The sequence below is a fragment of the Aphelocoma coerulescens genome, chromosome 6, assembly GCF_041296385.1.
Source record: "Aphelocoma coerulescens isolate FSJ_1873_10779 chromosome 6, UR_Acoe_1.0, whole genome shotgun sequence".
In the NCBI taxonomy this organism is placed as follows: Eukaryota; Metazoa; Chordata; class Aves; order Passeriformes; family Corvidae; genus Aphelocoma; species Aphelocoma coerulescens.
In genome coordinates, this window is record NC_091020.1 from 5,167,598 (window position 1) to 5,187,842 (window position 20,245).

General features: G+C 39.9%; 1 protein-coding gene and 1 non-coding gene across 12 annotated transcripts in view; one reads left to right on the top strand and one right to left on the bottom strand.

The window, feature by feature from the left end:
* The first annotated feature begins 1,341 nt into the window (after nucleotides 1-1,341).
* CTNNA3 (catenin alpha 3) overlaps nucleotides 1,342-20,245 on the top strand; it is a 438,881-nt gene continuing 419,977 nt past the window's right edge. For 2 of the 11 annotated variants that reach the window (XM_069019052.1, XM_069019053.1), the window contains exon 1: nucleotides 18,279-18,382. In XM_069019052.1, the coding sequence (XP_068875153.1) occupies nucleotides 18,358-18,382 (25 nt within the window). In that variant the 5' untranslated portion in view covers nucleotides 18,279-18,357. Of the gene's footprint in view, nucleotides 1,437-2,040; nucleotides 2,153-5,297; nucleotides 5,319-5,483; nucleotides 5,503-13,576; nucleotides 13,684-18,278; nucleotides 18,383-20,245 lie in introns of those variants that run through there. The other 9 variants (XM_069019048.1, XM_069019047.1, XM_069019040.1 and 6 more) reach the window with 7 other exon arrangements.
* Nucleotides 4,930-5,011, bottom strand: TRNAS-UGA (transfer RNA serine (anticodon UGA)). The gene has a single exon. It is a non-coding gene; the product is annotated as a tRNA-Ser (tRNA).

Genomic DNA, 20,245 nt, shown 5'->3' on the forward strand with positions numbered 1-20,245 from the left:
TGGCATTGGTACCAATAGCCAGTTTTATAGCACATCATCTTTAAGTTTACATACTTTTCCCTTGCATATTTTGCAGCTGAAAACATTATAGAGATGAGATTAATAATTTTCTGTGACATTTTTTAAATGTAACTACTGGTTTGGTTTTTTTCTAGTGCATTTGATACTTTATTTCATACAAAGTATTTGCTCAAGAAAGACTTTTCATCCATTTTTTAAAGAGGGACTGTAAACAATGTCAAACAGTAGTAACAGAAGAAGCTCTTACCTTATGTGAAGGTTACTAAGTAATAGGGAACAATTTTCCCTCCAACAAGAAGATGGGAATGCAGCCAGCTGGAGCACTTTGAATCAGATGGCAGCCCAGATTGTCGTCTCCCCATTTCACTTGCGGGTAAAGGTAAAAGGGAGTAGTTGGATGGATGATTTAGCACCTAATGAGCTGGTTTGCCTTAAGAAGTGAACATACAATAGACCTTTGAACAGCAAACTAATAGTTTGTGTCATTAAATCTGATGTCACTATTAGCCAGTTATTGCGTGGTTGGTTTTGGCAAAGAACCTTTGGATGTTTGTTCTGGATAAATAATTGCAGGTATTTGGAAGGCTCTTAGCCCAGCAAAAGCTCATGGCAAAACTTGTGTTTTGCAACAAGCTGCTCAAGATCAGTCCTGTAATTTGTATTTGCCCTCCCAAGGAGGGCAGGTTATAACTGGTGCTCCAGTACACCAATACCACCAATACAGACTTTTTTGTACTTCTGTATCTGTTAAACTTGAAATGGTCTGGTTTTCTGTATTTCTTGAATTGAATTAAGTTATTCCTAGCAGAGCAAACCCAGACATATTGGAAAACAAGAGGAGCTTGTGTAGCCTGTTTTGCTTTTTATTCCCCAAAATCAGGTGGGACCTGACTTGTTGGCCAGTAACAACAACTAACTGGAATAAGCCCAGTTCTCCCTCATGTTAGAAAGTAAAGGAGCAAGCACCTGACAAGTTAGTGTTAGATCATTCAGGGTTCACACCCCAAGCATAAACTGCTTATCTGTTTCTTTAAATATATAGTATTTTTAGAAGTTTTTTGCTAGTAGCATGAAAAGATCCAGTAAATGTCCCACCTGATATTTCATCAGCAATAATGTAGTGCTTTGGCCCCTGCACTGGTGAGCACATAACATACTTCACATGCTGGAATTTGAACTGGGGCAGGGGTTGTGAGGTGGCTCTCAGGCTCTGTGAAGGTGTGATTAAGGCAATAGGGTTGGGTGTACGTGGTATTCAGGGGCCCACAGAGATTTTTAACTCTCTTTGCAAGTGAAAACAGCTGCAAAGGGTTGTCTGTGGGGGTGGGGAACAACAGCAAAAAACCCAGACACTATTTATTAGATTAAGGCCTGTGAGTCTCAGGCTTAAGGAGAGCAGTTCTCTACAAGACATGGTAAGCTCCCATTTTCTTTAGCTTCCCCTTGTGAGTTGCTTAGGTGGTCAATAAAGGGTCTTGAATGTTTTGGGTACCTGAGGGCTCTGATTTACTGTGCTTTGTTATAGCTCTGAATGATTTGGTATGAAAATAAATGGAGTTGTGAGGTGAGCTCAGATCCTCTGGAGTCCAGTCAAAAGTGTTGATAAAACCTGGCCATTAGTGGACTTGTCAGGGCTGAAGAGTTTTCCTCTGGAAAGTATGAGATAGTGGATGGGGTACACGTGTATGGTGATAATGATGATAAAATACAGAGAATAGGGCACGTTGTTTAATGCTGTGTTTCTAGGGCTTTGGAACTATTTCAAACAGAATTTAAGCAACTATTTAGCCAGTTATTTACAGTGAAACTGAACAGCTTGGTGGGATTCTTGAATTATACAAAACTGTTATATAGTTTTATATATATTTATATATATTAAAATATATATTTAGATATATTTTTATATATTATAGATATAGTATTATATTTATTTACTGCTGTTATACTTGTGCAAGTGCAGCATATATAAGATTGTCAAGAACTAGAACATTCTCAACCTTCTTGTTTTGCCAGTATTTGCCATGTTGCTTTGCCAACATTTGCCAAGTGACAGTGTAAGAGTTAAAGTTTGGATGACGAATACAGACAGTGTATGACTTAAAATGTCAGGCTGAGTAATGTCAAATGATAGGTAAGGTCATTTCTTGATTGTTTGTTTTCCTCTTTAAATGAGATTTTTTAAAAAGGCATTTTATATGTTCTCTAATAGAAGCAAATATCCTGATTATTAAAAGATATACACAATATCTTTAATTTCCTGAGCATGAACATTGCTATCTTACCTTCCCAGCAGGCTCATCTCTCATTTCAGGATATGAAAGTGTAAGCAGTGAGGCTGTTGTAAAGCTGATGAAATTACACAGCAAAAGATAAAGGAGCTCAGTAGGTTGTTGGGCTCTGTTGCTGTCAGATGGGCAGATGCTTATCAGTTAGTTTATGCTGGATATTTTTATTGCAACCCAGTGCACACACTCACCCTTGGGAGAGTTGCCAAGCCTCACCGGTGATGGCAGGCACTGGGTGTGTTTGTGCTTTCACCTTTGCTGTCTTAATCTCATCTCCCTCCCTTGCTAACGAAGATTAGACTCTGCATGTGCTCTGTTTGTCCCAGCTTTGAAGGGCTTGTGTCTGAGTCATTACAGTGGTGCACAGTATAAACTGGGAACTCTTACACGCTTTAGGTCTCTGATGGATATCCTAACCTGTCACACCTGATGGATGCTGGAGAAAATGAATTTTCTTTCCTCCATTCTACCTTCACAGTCGTTTGCTCTTTCTCCCTCCTTCTGGTGGAGCAGTAAGGGAGAGGGGTTACTTCTAGGAAGTGAAGTTTGCGGCCAGAGTTCAAAAATTTCCAGTCTTGACATGTGTTGTGGTTCTCAACATTTTCAACAAAATGATTTGCTTGCTGCTTTGTCGAAAGTGCTTCTCTTGGCACCAAGGACAGACAGCTTTTTAGGGAGATGCAGTTTGACTTCTGGGCATCAGTCCTTACACAAAGTACATTTACTTTGTTAAGATTGTCAGAGCTGCTCATTCACTAGCTGAGAATTTCCTCAGGCCTCAGATTTTTGCTGGCTAGAGGACTGTGAGCTCCTCTTCTTCCTCACAGAGTTTGTGTGACTGATATCCATGGGTGAGGGTGGGCAGGAGAATGAGCAGGAATGGCTAGAGGACTAAGAGACTGTTGCAGCTGGTTGGGTCTGGTTGCCTTTGGTGCCTTCTGCTGCTCAAGGTCCTCGCTTTCAAGGGATCTGAGCCTTCCCCAGGATTTCCATGTCCACCCTTGGCTTGCCACTGCCAAAGCTCTTGCATGTGCCCTAACAGAAACAAACACCCAAACCTGGAATCCCTGGAAGCCTTGCTAGGCAGTACTTTGAAATGTTCATTTTGCTGCCAGCTTAAACAATTATTTGTTTGTTCCCTTTTTTTTAAATTTTGTCTCAGCAGAGATAATTCAGTGTTTCCTCTTCTTTCCTTGCGTCTGTTTCTTGATTAAATTAAGTTGCACTAGCAAAATATGCTAGAAGGAATGGGTGTGCATGTGTGTTTGTGTTGAGTTTTTCTCTTGTCTTTAAGAGAAAGGAGTGAAAGGTGGTTGTTTCTGCTCTGGCCTATCTGACCCTCTGTGGAAGGTAAAGCTTTTTTCATAGTTCCAGCTTTTTCTTTCTTGACTTTGCAAATTTTTCAGCCCTTTGCTAATGCTGGGGCCACACATAGGAGGAGTCTGACACATCTGAGTGGTGAGAGCTCAGTTTAAGCTAATCACAGATGACTGAGAGATTTGCAATGCTGCCTTATTTTGTTTTTCCTTGTTAGTAGTGGGATAATAACTTTGGTGGGTTTTTTCCTCCCTCATCACCATATTGTGAGTGTGTGCATCATGCATGTGAAAAGAAGGTCATAAAAGGCAGGAAAAGATAATCAAGAGCCCCCCTCACTGAGGTCCAGGAGGAGTCAGAGAGAAAGAAGGTTTGATGGAGCAAGTCCATTCCTTATGAAGAAGCCTGCTGCTGACAGCATTTAGTTTATTTTGTATCAGCTGTAGGATGAGGCAGAACAATAGTCCTTTGGGAAAAGCGGGACACTGTGTGTAAGCCATTGGATGAATCCTGAGCTTTGCAGTTGGATACTGCCTGTCCCATCTACAGGCCTGGAAGGTGAGCTGTTGAAAGAACACGGAATCCCTGGTGCCCTTCTCTCACCTCCATCGAGGGCTCTTATCACTGGCCGTAGGTGCAATGCCAGAAGCTTGCTCTGGGACCTTTTGCTGCTTTGATACTACTGTTCCTTCTGGCCAGGGCAGGGGCAGGGGCAGGTAGGCATGGCCTGATGAGTTGCAATAGGATAAATAGCATAGGGCAACAAAGATGATGAAGGGACTGGAGCATCTCTCATGAGAAAAAGCTGAGGGAGCTGGGCCTATTCAGTGTCAAGAAGAGATGGCTGAGAGGGGACCTCTTTAATGTGTATAAATATCTAAGGGAGGGTGTCAAGAGGGTGGAGCCAGACTCTGCTCCCTGGTGCACAGCAATGGGACAAGAGGCAATGGCCAGAAACTGATGCACAGGAATTTCCTCCTGAACGTGAGGAAGAGCTTCTTTCCTGTGCAGTCACCGAACACTGGAACAGCCTGCCCCGAGAGGCTGTGGAGTCTCCCTCACCGGGGATATTCCAGAGCCATCTGGATGTGATCCTGTGCCATGGGCTCTGGGGTCACCCTGCACAAGCAGGTGATCCACTGTATCCTTTCCACCCTGCCCCATTTGGTGCCATCCCACATACTCGCTCTTGTTGCTGCGGAGGGCTGTAGCCAAAAGAGGAGACATGAGTAGTAAAACCTGCACACGACAAGGAATAGGAGAGGGCCAGGAAAAGAAGAACAGGAAAACGTGAGCCCCTCCGGGCCGCAGCGAGCAGGGTTCGAACCTGCGCGGGGAGACCCCATTGGATTTCAAGTCCAACGCCTTAACCACTCGGCCATCGCTGCTGACACACATCCCCACCCCGGGCTACAGCCTTATAGCGCGTTCCGGCTGCCGCAGGCCCCGCCCCTGCTCCGCGTAGCCAATGGGCGCCGCCCCTGCCCCCGCAGCAATGGCGGCCGCGCCCCGGCAGCGCCGGCGCAGGAGGGGTAAATGGCAATGCACACCTGAGAGATTTTCGGCCTGAAACACAGAGGCCGTGTCTGCTCCTGCGAATTAAACCTGCACAGCTGAGTCTGATAGGGAGGAGGCAGCCAGGAGCTACTACAGGCGATAGTAACCATTAGGTGTTGCATTAGCTTCTCTAGTGGCGTTAGTATTTTTCCTGGTTTTACACCTTCTTTCAGTTATTACAAAATGTCTCTATCATATGACTTTTATATGTATTTAAATTCGCTGTAGATAATTTTTTTTTAACCTTAGCAACAGTTAAGTGTGCCAGCAGTAGTATAGTGGAAATTAAATTTCGTCTGACTTTCTACCTGTGCTGTAATGGGTAAAAATAATAATTTAATCTGATTTTTCATTCCTATAGTCAGAGCTTTTGTTTTATTTTTTTGTTTTAAGTAGCTGGAGTGATATTGATGACTCTGCTTCCCTCCCTCATTTTTTTTTTTTTTGGGGGGTATGAATTGTTGATCAAGAAGCATTCTTAATAATTGTTTAACTTGCCTCAGCACCAAAAATATTGCTGGATTAGTAATGGCCTTAAAATAGGCTTATGAAAGTCGTCTGTTAGGACTTTTCTCTGGAACCTGACCCGGGGAATGTAGAGGACAGACGGACATTGGAAAGCACCAGGTGTTTCTATACTTTTCAGAGTGCTTTCAGTGCACCATGTTATGGCTGATGAGAAGTTCTTAAAGAAAGGAAGACTGTCAGATGTGTTGTTGGTGAAGAGACACGGGTCTGGCCTGGCTTCTCTGGGTTCTGATGCTGTGTCCTTTGGAGCACTGGGTACTTACACAGTTTTGTGTCGTGACACAGACAGAGGGGTCATTTGTGTATTATCCACCTGGAAACCTCTGAATGGCTGATGCCTACACAGGATTAATAACCAATCCACCTGTGAAACCACTGAGGGCTGAGGGTTGGGATCTGGAGCTTGAGGGAACACTCCACTTCCATTTTCTCCACCAGCTCTTGTTGGAAGGTGAAAGCCTAGAGCCCAACCATTCCAGGCCCATGGGCTTCTGCCAGGTTGCAGTCAAACCACACATGCAACATCCTGAACCACTGAAGCCTTGAAATAGACTGTGCTCCTTTTGTCTCACAGTTTTCAATGTCTTAACTTCGATGTTCTGAATTTCAGAGCCTTATAGCTCTGAAATAGTTTCCTATTTCCTAGCAGAACTAAGGAAAAACTGTTTTTTTCTTTAAACAATAATTGCTTTGTGTTCATGTAGGACTCGAGATAAAATGTGTAATTTCAGTAAAACATAAATCCCGAGGCGGCCGAGAGTTGTTTGACAGGCACACAGTGTGTTGTTATATGTAACCAACTCCATTCAATTGAACACTGAGAGAGAAACTCGGTGTCTCTTTGGAGGAAGTCGTTGATTGAGCAATGCTGGAGTGACCTCCAGTGTTCTCAGCGCAAGCTGCAAGTGCAGAGCAGAACGAGTGTGCGGGGACCACGTGCAGAAAGAGCAGCTCTTTGATGTATCAGTCCTCGTAGAGGAGCAGTGACAAAAGGGATTAGGGACAGAATGCAGAGCGCTACTGGAAAAAGTGTATTTTGAAAGTAAAATTATCTCCCAAAGAATCTTAAAAGTTTTATTTCTTAATCGCTTAAAACTAGCAAGATCTTGACACTGGAATAGGTAACAGAGGTAAGTCTGGTCTAGGACTGTTAAAGGTGGTAGGATAGAATTGCCTACATTTTTACATGTCTTTAATTTCTTCAGGTAAAGAGGACAGATACTGAAGAATCTTCAATAGAACATACACAGATTAACTGACCAGTAGCAAAAATGCACAAGGAAATCTTTAGAAATACAGGACTGAGCCCCAAGCACTTCAATCCTTCAGGTTTCTTGTCTTTGTTGACCTTAAGTGCAATGTCAGTTTTGTAAGGCTTGTTCCATCCCTTCTCCACCATTTGCTCTGTGGCCTTTTATTTAATCCATCTGTATCACTTTTACAAATTCAATAGTTTCAGCATTTATTCCTGTTAGAAATCTATGATGCCTGCAACAGAAAAAATAGATTTGGTCCTGCCTAAGCTAACAAGTATTTACAGCCATGCTGTTAGAACAGCAACTTTGTGCTTATGCATAACTTAGAATATTCAAGAGCATATTTTACATCTCCCTTGAAGAATGTGAATGAAAGAATGGCCCCAGCATAAAATGTGTATTACAACAGATAATGCTTGCACCACTAAAACTACAGAATTTCATATTTTCTCCCTGAAAAAACTAATAATTAACAGTAGGAAAACTAATGCTGCATATTGAAGTACATTTCTTCTGTATTCTTCCTCTTTGTCTATTAGCTTGATAGATCATTTAATAAAGCTGAAAGCATACAGACAATGAAAATAAGAATTTACTATAGAAAATTCTGTATGGCTAGAATTTCCCATTCCATGAATATCTAAGAATGGATTTGGGAACAAGTTTCAGGTAGAGAATCAAAAGTGGCTCCATTCATTTAGTTAGGACATGTCAAACTTTCCCTTGTTTGCTTGTTGATGATGACAACAATTGTTGTGATATAATAGCTACTGGGCACCTTCCATGGAATTAATTGGTATCCTATGGTATTTTTTATGAACATTATCTAGAAGAACAATAAAATTTTCTGCTAGTTAGGTAAACCAAAGTGTTGTTCTACTGCTGGTCCTTTCTGCTCAAGGATTTGAGGCTGCTGGCAAGGTAATGTTGAGAAAGTGCTGATGCTTTGTCCTGATGTGTTCATTGAAGGCAAACGGCTGCAGCTTCCTGTGCATCTGTCTGGCTTTGCTTGCAGATGCTTAATCAACTTATTTAAAGCAACATTTTAAATGAAAGCAGCATGACATCTGTCAACACAAGTGTGTGAATAAACATGGACTGTTTGCTAATCCTGCTTAGGCAGCTAAATATTAATTAAGGTGTCTAAACAGCCATGCATATGCAAAAAGAGGCATACAATTTTATCCTGAAGCTTTCATTTTACTATTGAAAACGTGGCTCTTAAAGTGAACAGACTGTAGAATCTGCTTTCGCCTCTAATCCTCTCATATGTTCAGTAATAGATCGTTTTTGGAAAAATGCTATTAGTTCTACTTAAATTTTAATGAAATTACAGGCTCAGTGTTACAAGATTATCAAATTATATCACTGAATGTTGTAGGTGTCAGCATAGCCAAATGTTTTGTTGCATTCTTATTTTTAATAAATAATCTTAGCAAATTTAGGCACACGTGTGCTACTGGATTGGAACCTTTTTCCTTAATATATTTTTGCCAGATTTACTGGGTTTTAAACAAAAAGCATGTTCCTATTTGCAACTGGTTTACCCAAACATTTCCTACATTTTTATGAAAACAGAAGTTAAAATATGCTTTCAAAATCCAGAGATGCTGAATATCTTATGAAAATGCTCCTCTGGGCCAAAAATACCCTCGTGATAGGTTTATTAATGAGACTTGGCTTTCATAATGCATCAGCAACATCATAAAGAGTAACATTCTTAGCACCTGTGTGAAAGTAAAATGTGCTTCTGGCTCCCATTCTGTATTGCTTGACTTTTGTCCCTGTTCTGAGCAAAGATATCTGTGTGGATATGGAGACCCTGATTTACTCACCTTTTATATGCTTCAAATCTTAAAATACATGATTTTTTGTTTAATTTATTTTTCATTTAATTATATTTTTCACTTTGTTGGGTTTTTTTCCCCCCATAAAAATAATATATGCAGTCTGTTTTAGATAGTTGTGATTAAAAACTGTGATTTTGCTGAGTTTTACAGGCTATTTTTCACACTGTCACTACAGAGAGGAATTATGATATTAGACAGAGCCAGCAGGTGTGCCTTGTGTTAGTACCTGCAACTAGCAGAAGCTTTAGAAACTAAATCAGATAGTGGTCAATTATGAAAAATACCCTTCATCAGAAGATCTCTCTGTTGGTTAGTGGTTGGCTTAGTCGCATCTGTGTGTAAACTTTAAATCTGTTTGTAGTATTGGCTGGTTGCAACTCTCCTGGGTGAATGACCACTTTAATTGCTATTACGCCTCAGAGATCGATCACAGCAATAAACCTTCCCAATTCTTGAAAATTAAATACTTTGTACATTTTGAATTGCAAGATCTTGAATGAAGGAAAGCTAAAACTTGGTAACAAATAGAATAAAACCAACTTTAATTATCCTTTAGAGGCAATTTACCATGGGTCTCTCAGCTCAATGTCCCCTTTTTTTGAATCAAGCTACTACAGATACATTATTTTACAATATTAAAGATGTACTAATTACACAGTTCCTGTTAGCATTGTACTTGTGCAGAAATCTGTGGTGTACAGTATTAGGACTCATGGTTGAAAGTTTGATTTTTTTATAGGTGTATGTTGGTGCTGATTTCTTTCACTGATAGGCTTCACATGGAGAAACAGTGATAGCGTGCTTTTGTTGAATTGTCTGAGAACCTTGAGATCTTCATAAATAATCATTTTTAGTCTTCAGTTATTCTCACCTTAACAGCCTATACTTCCTACTCAAGAAAAATATTCCTGTTGAAAATTCCAAAAGATAGTTTTGGAATGGAGCAGTGGAGGTCTTGAGATTTGTGTAAATCCCAAGAAGAGCTAAGCACAAGTTTATGAACTTCAGGCACTGCTGTTTCATTTCTGACACTTTCAGTGATATAATTAATTTTGCAATTTAAGCTCCCAAATGGCTAATTTCATACTGCATGGTTTCTCAGTAGGAGCGGGTTATTAGTGCCTGGTAAGCAGGCTGTTTTTCAAGAGCCATACCTTTAAATAACATTATTTATTGTTTGTATAAAACCATGTCTTATGGATTCAATATAGTTTTGACAAGCTTGATTAAATAATAAGGTACAAATGTGAAATATATTAACTTAATGTTTCCATTAGAAATAAATAAATTTGTAAACAACTGAAAATAGAAAGGAATTACTAATTACTGGATTTACTTACAGATAATAGCTGAAGGCAAATGGAGAGTCAAGATATTGGAATGTGCTCTCTGTAAAAAAAATAGATTTATTTCTGAACTGTTTCAAGTGACAGCTAATATCAAAAGTTAGTGCAGGAGAGTGAAATTTTGTTGAAGAATCTGATGATAAAATTTTCTTTGGCCTATCTTAATCTAATTAATTTAAGAAAATACGATGACATCTATACTGGTGGGCACAGGGCTGAGTCTAAGGTCCCATGACTGGTCTCAGACAGTCTATCTGTGCCCTGATGCCATTCTGGAGCTAGATTTAGCCACTCACCAGTTAAGAATTTTTGATTTGCCTCCTGTGGGAATGAAATCCAGGTACATGAGACGCAGAAATGTGAACCAGCCAGGTTCCTAGCCTGGATGATCACTGCTCAAGACTGGGATTATCTTCATCCCATGCAGATACGGATACTTTGATTTAAAATTTGCTTTGTTTTTATGGGTACCTTATCTGTTTCAGTTTTCAATGTGTTTGCCAGAAGTGCAGTGTCTGAATGGGTCTAGCTCCCATTTACAGCTGCGAAATCCCACCCAGAGTCTTACAGCAGAACATAAAAAAGCAGAACCTTGTCTGGTGAGCCAACTGGAGGGGGGAAATCATGGAAGACTGGAACAACCTACTAACCGAAAAAAATAGTGTATGTCAGAAGGGAGGATACGTGAGCACTGACATAAAATGATTTTAAATCAACCCCAACAAATAGGCTTAGTGCACAGGTTCCCTCCATGAACTACCTGTCACGGGGCGAAGGGAGAGCGGCGGGCCCGTCCCCTCAGCGCGGGGCAGGGGCTGGCCCCTCCTCACATGCGACCCCTCCTCGGGCCCCCACAGGTCGGACCCGTCCGGCCCCTCTCCTAAGGTCAGGCCCCTCCCTTCGCATCCCCTCAGGTCAGGACCCCTCCCCTAAAGTCAGGGTTACGCCCGGGTCCCCACAGGTCGGGCGCCTCCGCTTAGGTCAAGCCCGCCTCTTAGGGTCGCGCGCTTTCCCCCTCAGGTCAGGCCGTGGTCGTGTTGCCGAGCCCGTCCCAAGGAATGAGGGAAAAGCACCTGTGCCCTGTGGGGAGGAGAAGGAGCGAAGGGAAGTGGGAACAGGGCGTGTTGGAAAGCAAGTGCACGTGTCTTCAGCAGGTTGATGAGGCAGGCGGCCCCTTTAGTGTAGAAACTGAGGAGAATCTCGGGGCAAAAAGGCGTCTCAGTGTCCCCCCATCGCTGAGGAGAGAATGTGGCTCAGAGAGGTGTTTCTGGATACTCTGGTGTATCCTGGACCTGGCTGTCTTTTGCTCAGAGCTTTCAGCATTTCAAACTGACTTCTGTGGCATGAATGGTATGAGCATGTAAGTAGGCAAAGCCAAAATTTTGTACAAGGGTTTTGGGAGGTCTCTTCTAGGGTAATGGCTTCTGCTTTCGTCCATCTTGCCAGGGAAATGAATGTAGTTGCCCCTGCTGCCCCATTTCTGGCATATTAGTGCAAACTCTCCTCTCAGTCTTGCTAGCAGCTGCCTCAGCAACACTTGAAAATGCTTTCAGGGTCTTGTGTAAGAAGGTGCTTATTTTTACTGGTCTGGAATGGCAAGAACCTTGTTCAAACCCTGCTGATTCTGACTGCTGCCCTGAAGTTAACCCAGCTTTTGAAGTAATCCCTCTTAATAAGCACCAGGAATTGGAAAGAGTTGGCTCTCCAGTTGTGAGAGGTGCCTGAACATAGGTGTCTGGCACCATTTTAGGCACTTTCGGCCTTTTAAAGCATCCTCACATCCAGCCCTTGCATATGTGGTTGAAGGCTGTGGGAGACCTGGGGTGTCTGAGAGGCTTTTATGGTGGATTCTGCGTTATGTAAAATGGTACTAGGTGCTTACCTGAAGGAGCTGAATCTTCATTTGCTAACTCAAAATGATGGGACAAAAAGAGGAGTAATTTGCTTTATAAGTAAAACACTGATGCAGTTACAAAGATCTAATAATTTAAGAAGTGTAATAGGGATCATTTACATAACTCCACTTGTCTATATTGAACTTTGCAGTGAAGTGAATTGCATTTTGGTTTTTTCAAATAACATTCATTAAGTAAATGAGAGAGCTAAGAAATGCTGAGAAGTACTAACTGCAGATGGTGAGATTCATACTTGCATTGTGTGATATAATTTTAATATAGTAGTCAGAAAATTAAGTCTTACTCCAGCAGCTTTCTTATCTGTCTGTTGTTGTTCATGTCTTCTAAATTAATGAGTGGCAGGTGAGAAAAGGATTTTCTTTCAGAGTTAAAGTTTCAAATATAAACCTGAGAGGAATGAATTATGAATAAAATTGTAAGCTTAATATGGCAATACCAAGTACATTTCCCCATAATAAATCACTATATAATCTAGGAAAGTGTGCTTAGTTTATATGAATAATATTTGCTGCCACTACAGCATCCATAATCCTTTTTGCTGCATTCCTTCTATGCATCTGTAAGTGCAGAAGACACTATTGAAATCAGTTGGCCATTGCATGACAGGGCTTAAATGTGATTGATTTTTTTTCTTCCCCGTTCCTTGCAACTGTTTCAGTACTGTCTGTTATGTATGTCCAAGACATTTTTCTTCTCTCTGCTGTGTAGTCACGATATGTGCTCTTTCCTTAGGTTTGGGGTTTTTTTCCCTTATTCCTTGTTGAGTCTGCACAGTGCTGTTAGGTGGTGTTAGGTTACCTCAACCTTTAGACTGTCCGTGCCACTTTAACCTCTAAATCAACTAAAAATAGCCAAACTGCTTTGGTTGAAATTTTCCAAAATGAAAATTCAGCCTGACACGTGGACCTCGTACAAATTTTCAGACTGAATGATTTAAGACTTTCAATCTCTAGCAGAATAGATGCAAATACTGAGCAGCCTCTGCCTTTTGGGAGTTTTAGGACGCTTTTCTTGTTCTACATGTATTGTAAACTGCACTTCAGGGTACTCTAGTTTCCATGTTAGCAGATTAGCAAAACTTCACTCATATCCATTTTTTAAATGGCTGCGTTGGTGGAAAATCTTACAAATGTGGGATTATCAGTCTGGAAGTGTGTTTTGAGTGTTTTGTGAAGGCAAATGGAGATGTACACTGCATCTATATTTGAGTGGGGATTTACAGTAATGGCCTTTGCTTTCCTTCTTCCCCTTTCCCTTCTCATGTTCAGCCTAAACCTCACTGATTTTTAAGAGGGCTTTGCCATTGGCTTCCCTGGTGCCTGATCTAGGTTCTAAAAGCCCTGTGTCAAACCTAGATTGCAAGGCTAGGAATGGGCTTGGGTGTCTCAAGTGGTGTTTTCAGTAGCAAGTTGTCAGTGAAGTCAGGCATTGCCACTTTGGGAGGAGTTCCAGTTGACTGCTGCCCTCCCATTTTGTTTCTTACAAACTGGGACTGACAGGCAGCCGTTTGCAGCCTTGCTGGTGGTGCCCGTGGAGTCCAGCTGCATCAAGAGTTCTTCACAGAGCTGTTTCTCAGAACTCCTTTAGTTAGAGTCGTGATTCAAAAGGTAAGATTGAAGAAGAATCTAGGCAATTTTCCTCTTAGTGGAAGTACATGAAGCTATAAATGGAACTATAGCTGCTTAAAAAAATAGTCACTTCAAAAGTTTAAGAAAAGTTAAAAGGCTGGGTTTCTTAGCCAACTTTCTGAAAAATGAACTTTTAAACATGATTTTAAATATCTAAATATTAAAAAAAATTTCTGAATATTTTAAATCATCATGGTCTTATCACTTTAAGCCAGTAGCCGAAGTTGTGCAGTGTGTTTGCGTATTTTCCAAATATGAGAAGCCATTTTGGAATACTGGAAGAGGAAGAGTAAAATGTTGCATGGATGCTATTATTTTAAAAAGTTTAGTTTACCTCCTAGTACTTTGCTGGATGTTGCACCTAACTGAAGGAAGGTTTGTGTGAATGTATGTTTATCACACCTCAGTGTGAAAATAATGACTTACTGCACAATATTATACCATTTAAAAATTTTTCTAAAGGTGAAAGGTTTATTGTAATAGAGGGCTAAAGGAGGGCTGTTATATTCAGTGTAACATTCTGCATATTTCAAAACCCTTATGGCACACTTTTCTATTAAGTAAAATCAAAGGCAGGAGCTGTGTTCAGACCTAGTGAAGCCCCAAAGGTACCCAACAGCAAAGAATTAGGCCTCGTGACAGGCATGCAGGAAAAAACTATAATGAATTCTTACTCTTTTTGCCTAGTTCAAATCCATTGATTGATGTTGGGAAATTAATTCACCTTGGAACAAAGTTTGGTTGGTTTTGGTTTTTTTCCTTATGGCTGCTCTTCAGCCAGATTGCTTTGAGTTGGAATGTGAGTAGAGGTTAGAATGGGCTGGAATGTCCTTAGGCTTTATTTCTGAAGCTGTTTGACCAGAAGTGGTCTATCAGCTGTCTAGGGTTTTTTTGCTGAGCCATGGTGTGATTTGAAACTGGTTGCATGAGTTAATAAAATAGGGTGCTGTGCAGCACTGGGAAGCCCACTGGAAGAATTAATCTGCATGTTGAGGTCTGTCCATGTTTGCAGGCATGGCATGGTGGGATTGTGGCTTTGCTTAAATACTGTTTTCTGTTCCTTTTTATTAGATTGTGCTTTTGTATGTGCTAGGAAGCTGCTTGCTAGCATCCAGAGTGAGGCAGTTTCTAAGAATCATTTTTATTTTCATGCATATCTCAGAGTCAATACATTTTACATATATATATTCAGGAAATACTGAAATACTGAATACTGTAATACTGAATATATATATGTAAAATTAAATCAGTCACATTTGCTACCCTTAATTTTGGGGTTGTTCTGGGCATGTCTGTAAGCAGTGGGGAAGAAGAATACTATTCCAGAATCCTAAAACACTATTTAGGTCACTGGACAAAACAAATAATGCAAACCTTTATATCAATTTGAAAATAGTTACATGAAATGGTACATGATGGTGAAGCATCCAGGAGTAGTGCATGGGTATGAAACAACCAAATCTGTTGGCAAAATCAGTAGCAGCTCTGCAAAGAGAAGAAAGAACCCTGTTTTTTACCTCACTGCAGCTGAGACAGACATTTTTTAAGCAAAAACCAGAGTGTAATGTTGTAATAGATAACTGTCAGCAAGGAACAAAAAGGGGAAACGGGGAATTGCATTTAACGTAAGTAAAATTTAAACCCTTTCAGTAGCACATAATGGAATTTTTGTTGTCTGTTATTTTAATGAGTTGAACAATACCCTATTTTTAGTGGAAGGTCAACTCGAACTTTGTTTGAACAGAGTCTCTGGTTCTGAACAGAGATAGGAACACTTTAAATGTGATAACAAAAGGGAGGGCTTGGAGCCAGACCTTCTTAACCTATCGTTAGGAGCTCAGATAGCCATCCATGTAAGAACTGTGTGCCACTTAAATAGACAGGAGTCGTTGTTCTGGGCTCAAACTGCATGCAGTGAAAATAGCACTGAGACTCGTGAAAGGATTTTGGTTTCTTTTTCAAAAATATAAAATGGGTCCAAAAAGTATTAATGAATTTTTTTTTCTTTTTTGTGAAATGCTGCCATCTAATGTCACTCCACATTCTTTTGTGTGTTTTTTTTTTTTTGTTTGTTTGTTTGGTTTTTTTTTAAGTAAATGCCTTTTCATTTCCTTAAATATTAGAACTCTAGTTTTGAGACCAGAAACTCCAGTACCTGCAAAAATGTACATGGAAGAAATGTTACAAACGTAAGATTCTTAAAGTATTTCTAGCCTAAGCAGTATTCTTTTAATTCTGCTGTCACCCATAAGGGCATATATCTAATAGAACTCCACTGATGAGTGAAATTATTTCGTTTACTGGTAATGTAGTGAAATACTGTCAGGTTCACAAGTTTCCATGTTCTACTTCACTGTGGAAGATTTTTCTTGCAGTGGCTGTAGGCTCAGGACAGTCATACATTTTTTGGATAGCTGTTGGTTGAGAAACAGTCCAGCATGCCAGTACAAAGCCAAAAGCTGTGGAGCTGCTCAGCCTGTAGGATTCACACTTCTGCTGGAACATCTCCTGGAATTTGTTGGTGTCGCAGCTGGCTGGAATTGTGTGCATTCACCAAAGGAAGGATTCTGATAGGATGTTTAAGGGAGATTTCTGATCTTCCTAGGAATAAGCAATACTAGTATCAGTGAACCCTTGACATAGGAGTATGGAAGAAGAGATTATGTTCTGTAGATTTATAGTGTAAATAGTTTCTGAAAATGTTTTACTCTCCTCGGTCTGCTTTTTGGCCTCAGTTAAAGAAAGTGTGAGTAAGGTGCTTCAGTGTCTGTTACAGTTTTATTCCAGTACTCTGCCACTGGCATTCTCTGTGATCTTGAGTAAATCATTTTTCCTCTATGATTCTGTTTCCTTATGTGATACCGGAACACAACCCCTGCTTGAAACAGTGCTTTGATAGAAAACATGGTAGGAAAAGTAAACATGATTACTAAACAAGGAGAAGGGAGCTTGTTCTGAATGTTATAAACCTAGGGAAAATCTCAGTTTTTTATCTCACTAGATATAAGAAAGTTTTCATGAGACAAGTTTGTTGAGGTGTAATGCTTTACCCCACCTCAAAAGGTTTTTTTCATAAACCTTAGTTAAACCTTTTCATGCCACTAGGTGAATCATGAACCATTGCTTGCCATGGGGGTTCTCCAATATCCATAAAGAACTAGGCTTAGGCTGTTTTCTTTTCCTTGGTAGATTGATTGTATGGTATGATGTGTGACATTGTTTAAGCTGAGAACTATGTTAAAGAACTCGGTGAAAATCTTATGTTCTTGGGAATTTTAACTGCTCTTCAGATGTGGATTGAAAAAGTGCTCTAGGGAGAAAGTAAACATAGACAGAACTGAAAGGAAATGTAAAAAGAATTGCTGTGGTTTTTTGGTTTTAATTTTTAGAGTTGAGATTAAAATAATCTTCCAGTTACTTCATTGCAAGCCTACACCTAAATGCAAAGCCTGTTTAAATAAAGCAGCTTTCAGTAAACAAATGTTATTAAATTAATGGGTCTGAATCTTGCCACCTTCTCCAGCTGTCCTTTGTGATGTCTGTGCATTAATGGACATGTTTCTCGTTGCTAGTGGTAAGAAGTGGTGAAATCTGAGATGGTTAGAGAGTATCCTGACTTTGTCTGGAAATGTAAATAATTTAGCAGGTGTGTTATAGGTTTTCCCTGGTGTTAAATGGGCCAGATCCTTCCCAGGTGTTGGAGATGTTGCACCATTCCAGAGCATGCTCTGGCCTACAAAGTACAGGAGGTCCTCTGTTTGCAGTACAACAGCATGGACTTTGCCTGAGCTAGAACATTTTAACATCCTGAGTATCTTATTTCATGTGTCAGCTAGAGGATTAAAGAAAAATGCAGTAGTTGTTTTTGTGGTTTCAATGAAGTCTGATTTGCACTCGCTGTTTTGGCTCTGTAGCAAAAAGGCTAACAAATTTTATTGCCAGAGTGGTGTTGGTACCAATTACTGAAGCTGTACAGGAAATACTGAAATTAAGAACAAATAATAATGGTTCATATATAATAAATAATAAATAAATCCTCAGGTGCCCTGTCCATGTGTATTGTGGTAAAAAATACAAATCCTGACTACTTTTTTTAGCATCTCTTCATTTTTTAGAAGGCAATAGGCCTTTGCATTTTCTGAAATTGCTAGGATAGTATATTGTATGTCATTGTAGAGTACCATACAATAGAAAAAAACAACAGAGAAAACAAATTTGGTGCCAAGTTCCTGGGTGAGAGCCTTATGAATCCCTTTGCTGTCCAGTTGAGGAGTCTGAGAGTGAGTAATTGCCTTCAGACTGAAACTGGCATATAATCAGAATGCATGGCAAAACAGTTGCTGTGCTGAAAATTCCAAGAATAATCACTAGAAGTATAAGTAATTTCATGCTTCATGTCATCTAATTGTTCAAAACATTTTAAACTCTAAATTTTTTGGACATGCTTATGCTCTACTATATAGCTTTAAGGATGCCCATCCCCCTGCCACCCCTCCAGCAGCCACTGTGTCCTGTCAGTCATCCTGAAATACACTGGAGAGCTTGTCAGGCAGTCCCTTGCAGATGCCTCAGAAGCCCAACAGTGAGCCAAAGCAGTTGCACTGAAGTTCCTAACACAAGAAAATTACATAGACAGTTGCTTTAGTGCTGAATATGGACCATATATTTTCTAGGATAGGTGAGTGATACACTGTTGGCTTTCTAACAATCTAGCAGGAAATGGATTCTAAAGTAAAGGTTTTCTAATTTATGCAGAATGTCTTTGGCTCTGCTTTCTGACACTTATTAGTTTATGTCTGTATACAGTGTACTTATAGATTGTTTAAAAGCTGCAGGTGCTGTGTTCACATTGCATTGCAGATGGATATAGACTTCAGCTGTTTTTCCAGTACCTTTTTCTTCTTACACCAAAAGACTCAGTAGTTCGGACATCTGATGAAAAGACAAAATTTTCATTATCTTGAGGTTGGTAACACTTGGTAGGAATGTGCAGGTGGTTGCTTTTCTGGCTGTTCTGGGACACAACTGTATCTGGTAACACATGCTTAACATCCTAAGTGTTGTAAGAGCTGCTGGTGTACAGTGCTGAGAATGCCTCCTGTAAAGGTTAATCTAACTGAGTGTGAGGTTATACAGCCTTTTACCAAAATATCTTGCAGTCAAAGCCCCTGCTGTAATTAGGGAGATGTTATATTGAAGTAGACAAATGCATAAAAAAATAAAAAAGAAAAGGAAGGTGGACTGTTGATTTTAATTTTCTTCCTGAGGCAAACATCAGCTTTTGTCATCTTAATGAATATTATCTGGAAGGACAGAGGTTCACTTACTAAGTGGAAATGCCAGAGAAAATCCCAGGATGATTTTTACTGTGTGTGTATTTTTCTTTCTATCACCTCTTATCCTTGCCTTAATTTAAAAAAAAAAAAATTAAAGAATCCAATTTAAATTTTGGTTAGCCAATATGGTATCTAGCAGTAGGGAGAACCTGGTAAGCTACAAATATGTAGTCAGAGTATCAAACTAATTTAAGATCTTGTAGTTTTCACTGCATTGGCTTGCAAAACTGTTTTCATCTTTTGCCTGCTTTAAGGAAGTTTTGGGAAGCATTAGAATTTTACTTAAAAAATATTGCTGGAATCAGCAAGTAAGCCTTTAAGTGAGTTATTTATACCTTAGAATATAATTGAAAATTTCAGAGACAATATTTTTTGCAATTGACTTTCAGTTGATGTTTCGTTATGGGCCTGACTCAAGGCTAAAAGCTATTATTGGCTTAACTGGCTTTTGAACTCAGGGCTCGAGCAAAGACTAAAAATGCTGATGTTAGACAATATGCTAAGGGTAAGAAACAAACAAACAAGCAAAAACATAGAACAACCCAGAAAGTCATGACACATGGATTCACATTTTTTCTAACCTGCAGAAATGGGGTTGGATTTGTAACAACTTGTAACAATTTGAGAGTGCTCGGTGGTGGGATTCTGGTCACAGTAATCCTCTAGTAACAGGAATTGACTTTAATTAAAGCTACATGTTTATCTGCCAAAATTTGGAAAAGGCCTGATTACTGCAGGTAACGTGCAGCATACAAAATTGTGCTGTGAGAATGGAGAGCAAGCAGCAAAGGTTTTATTTCTCCATTTTGAGTAAAGCAGTTGCTGACACCCTTCTATCTAGGAATTGAGAGGAAGCCGCTGCAAGGTTAAAGCATGAGGGTATCTGCAAAAGAATAACCTGAGTCATCTAGCAATTTCTTTGGATCTCAGTAGAAGCACAAAGGGCTGTCTCCATCTGGTTTACCTGTCCCCTTGCAACTGATGTATGTTTGACTGGAAAAAAATTCACAGCACAATTGATACCATCTGTTTGCAACTGTTGTGATGGATTTCAAGAAGTGCCCATATTTTGGGAGACTTGTGAAAACGTCAAAGATAAGGGTTGGTAACCAGCAACATCATAAAGATTTATTTTTTTCTAAAGTGAATAAAAAGCAGATTCATTGAAATACTGGCCAAAGATTTAGAAAACCAGTGAAGTGCAG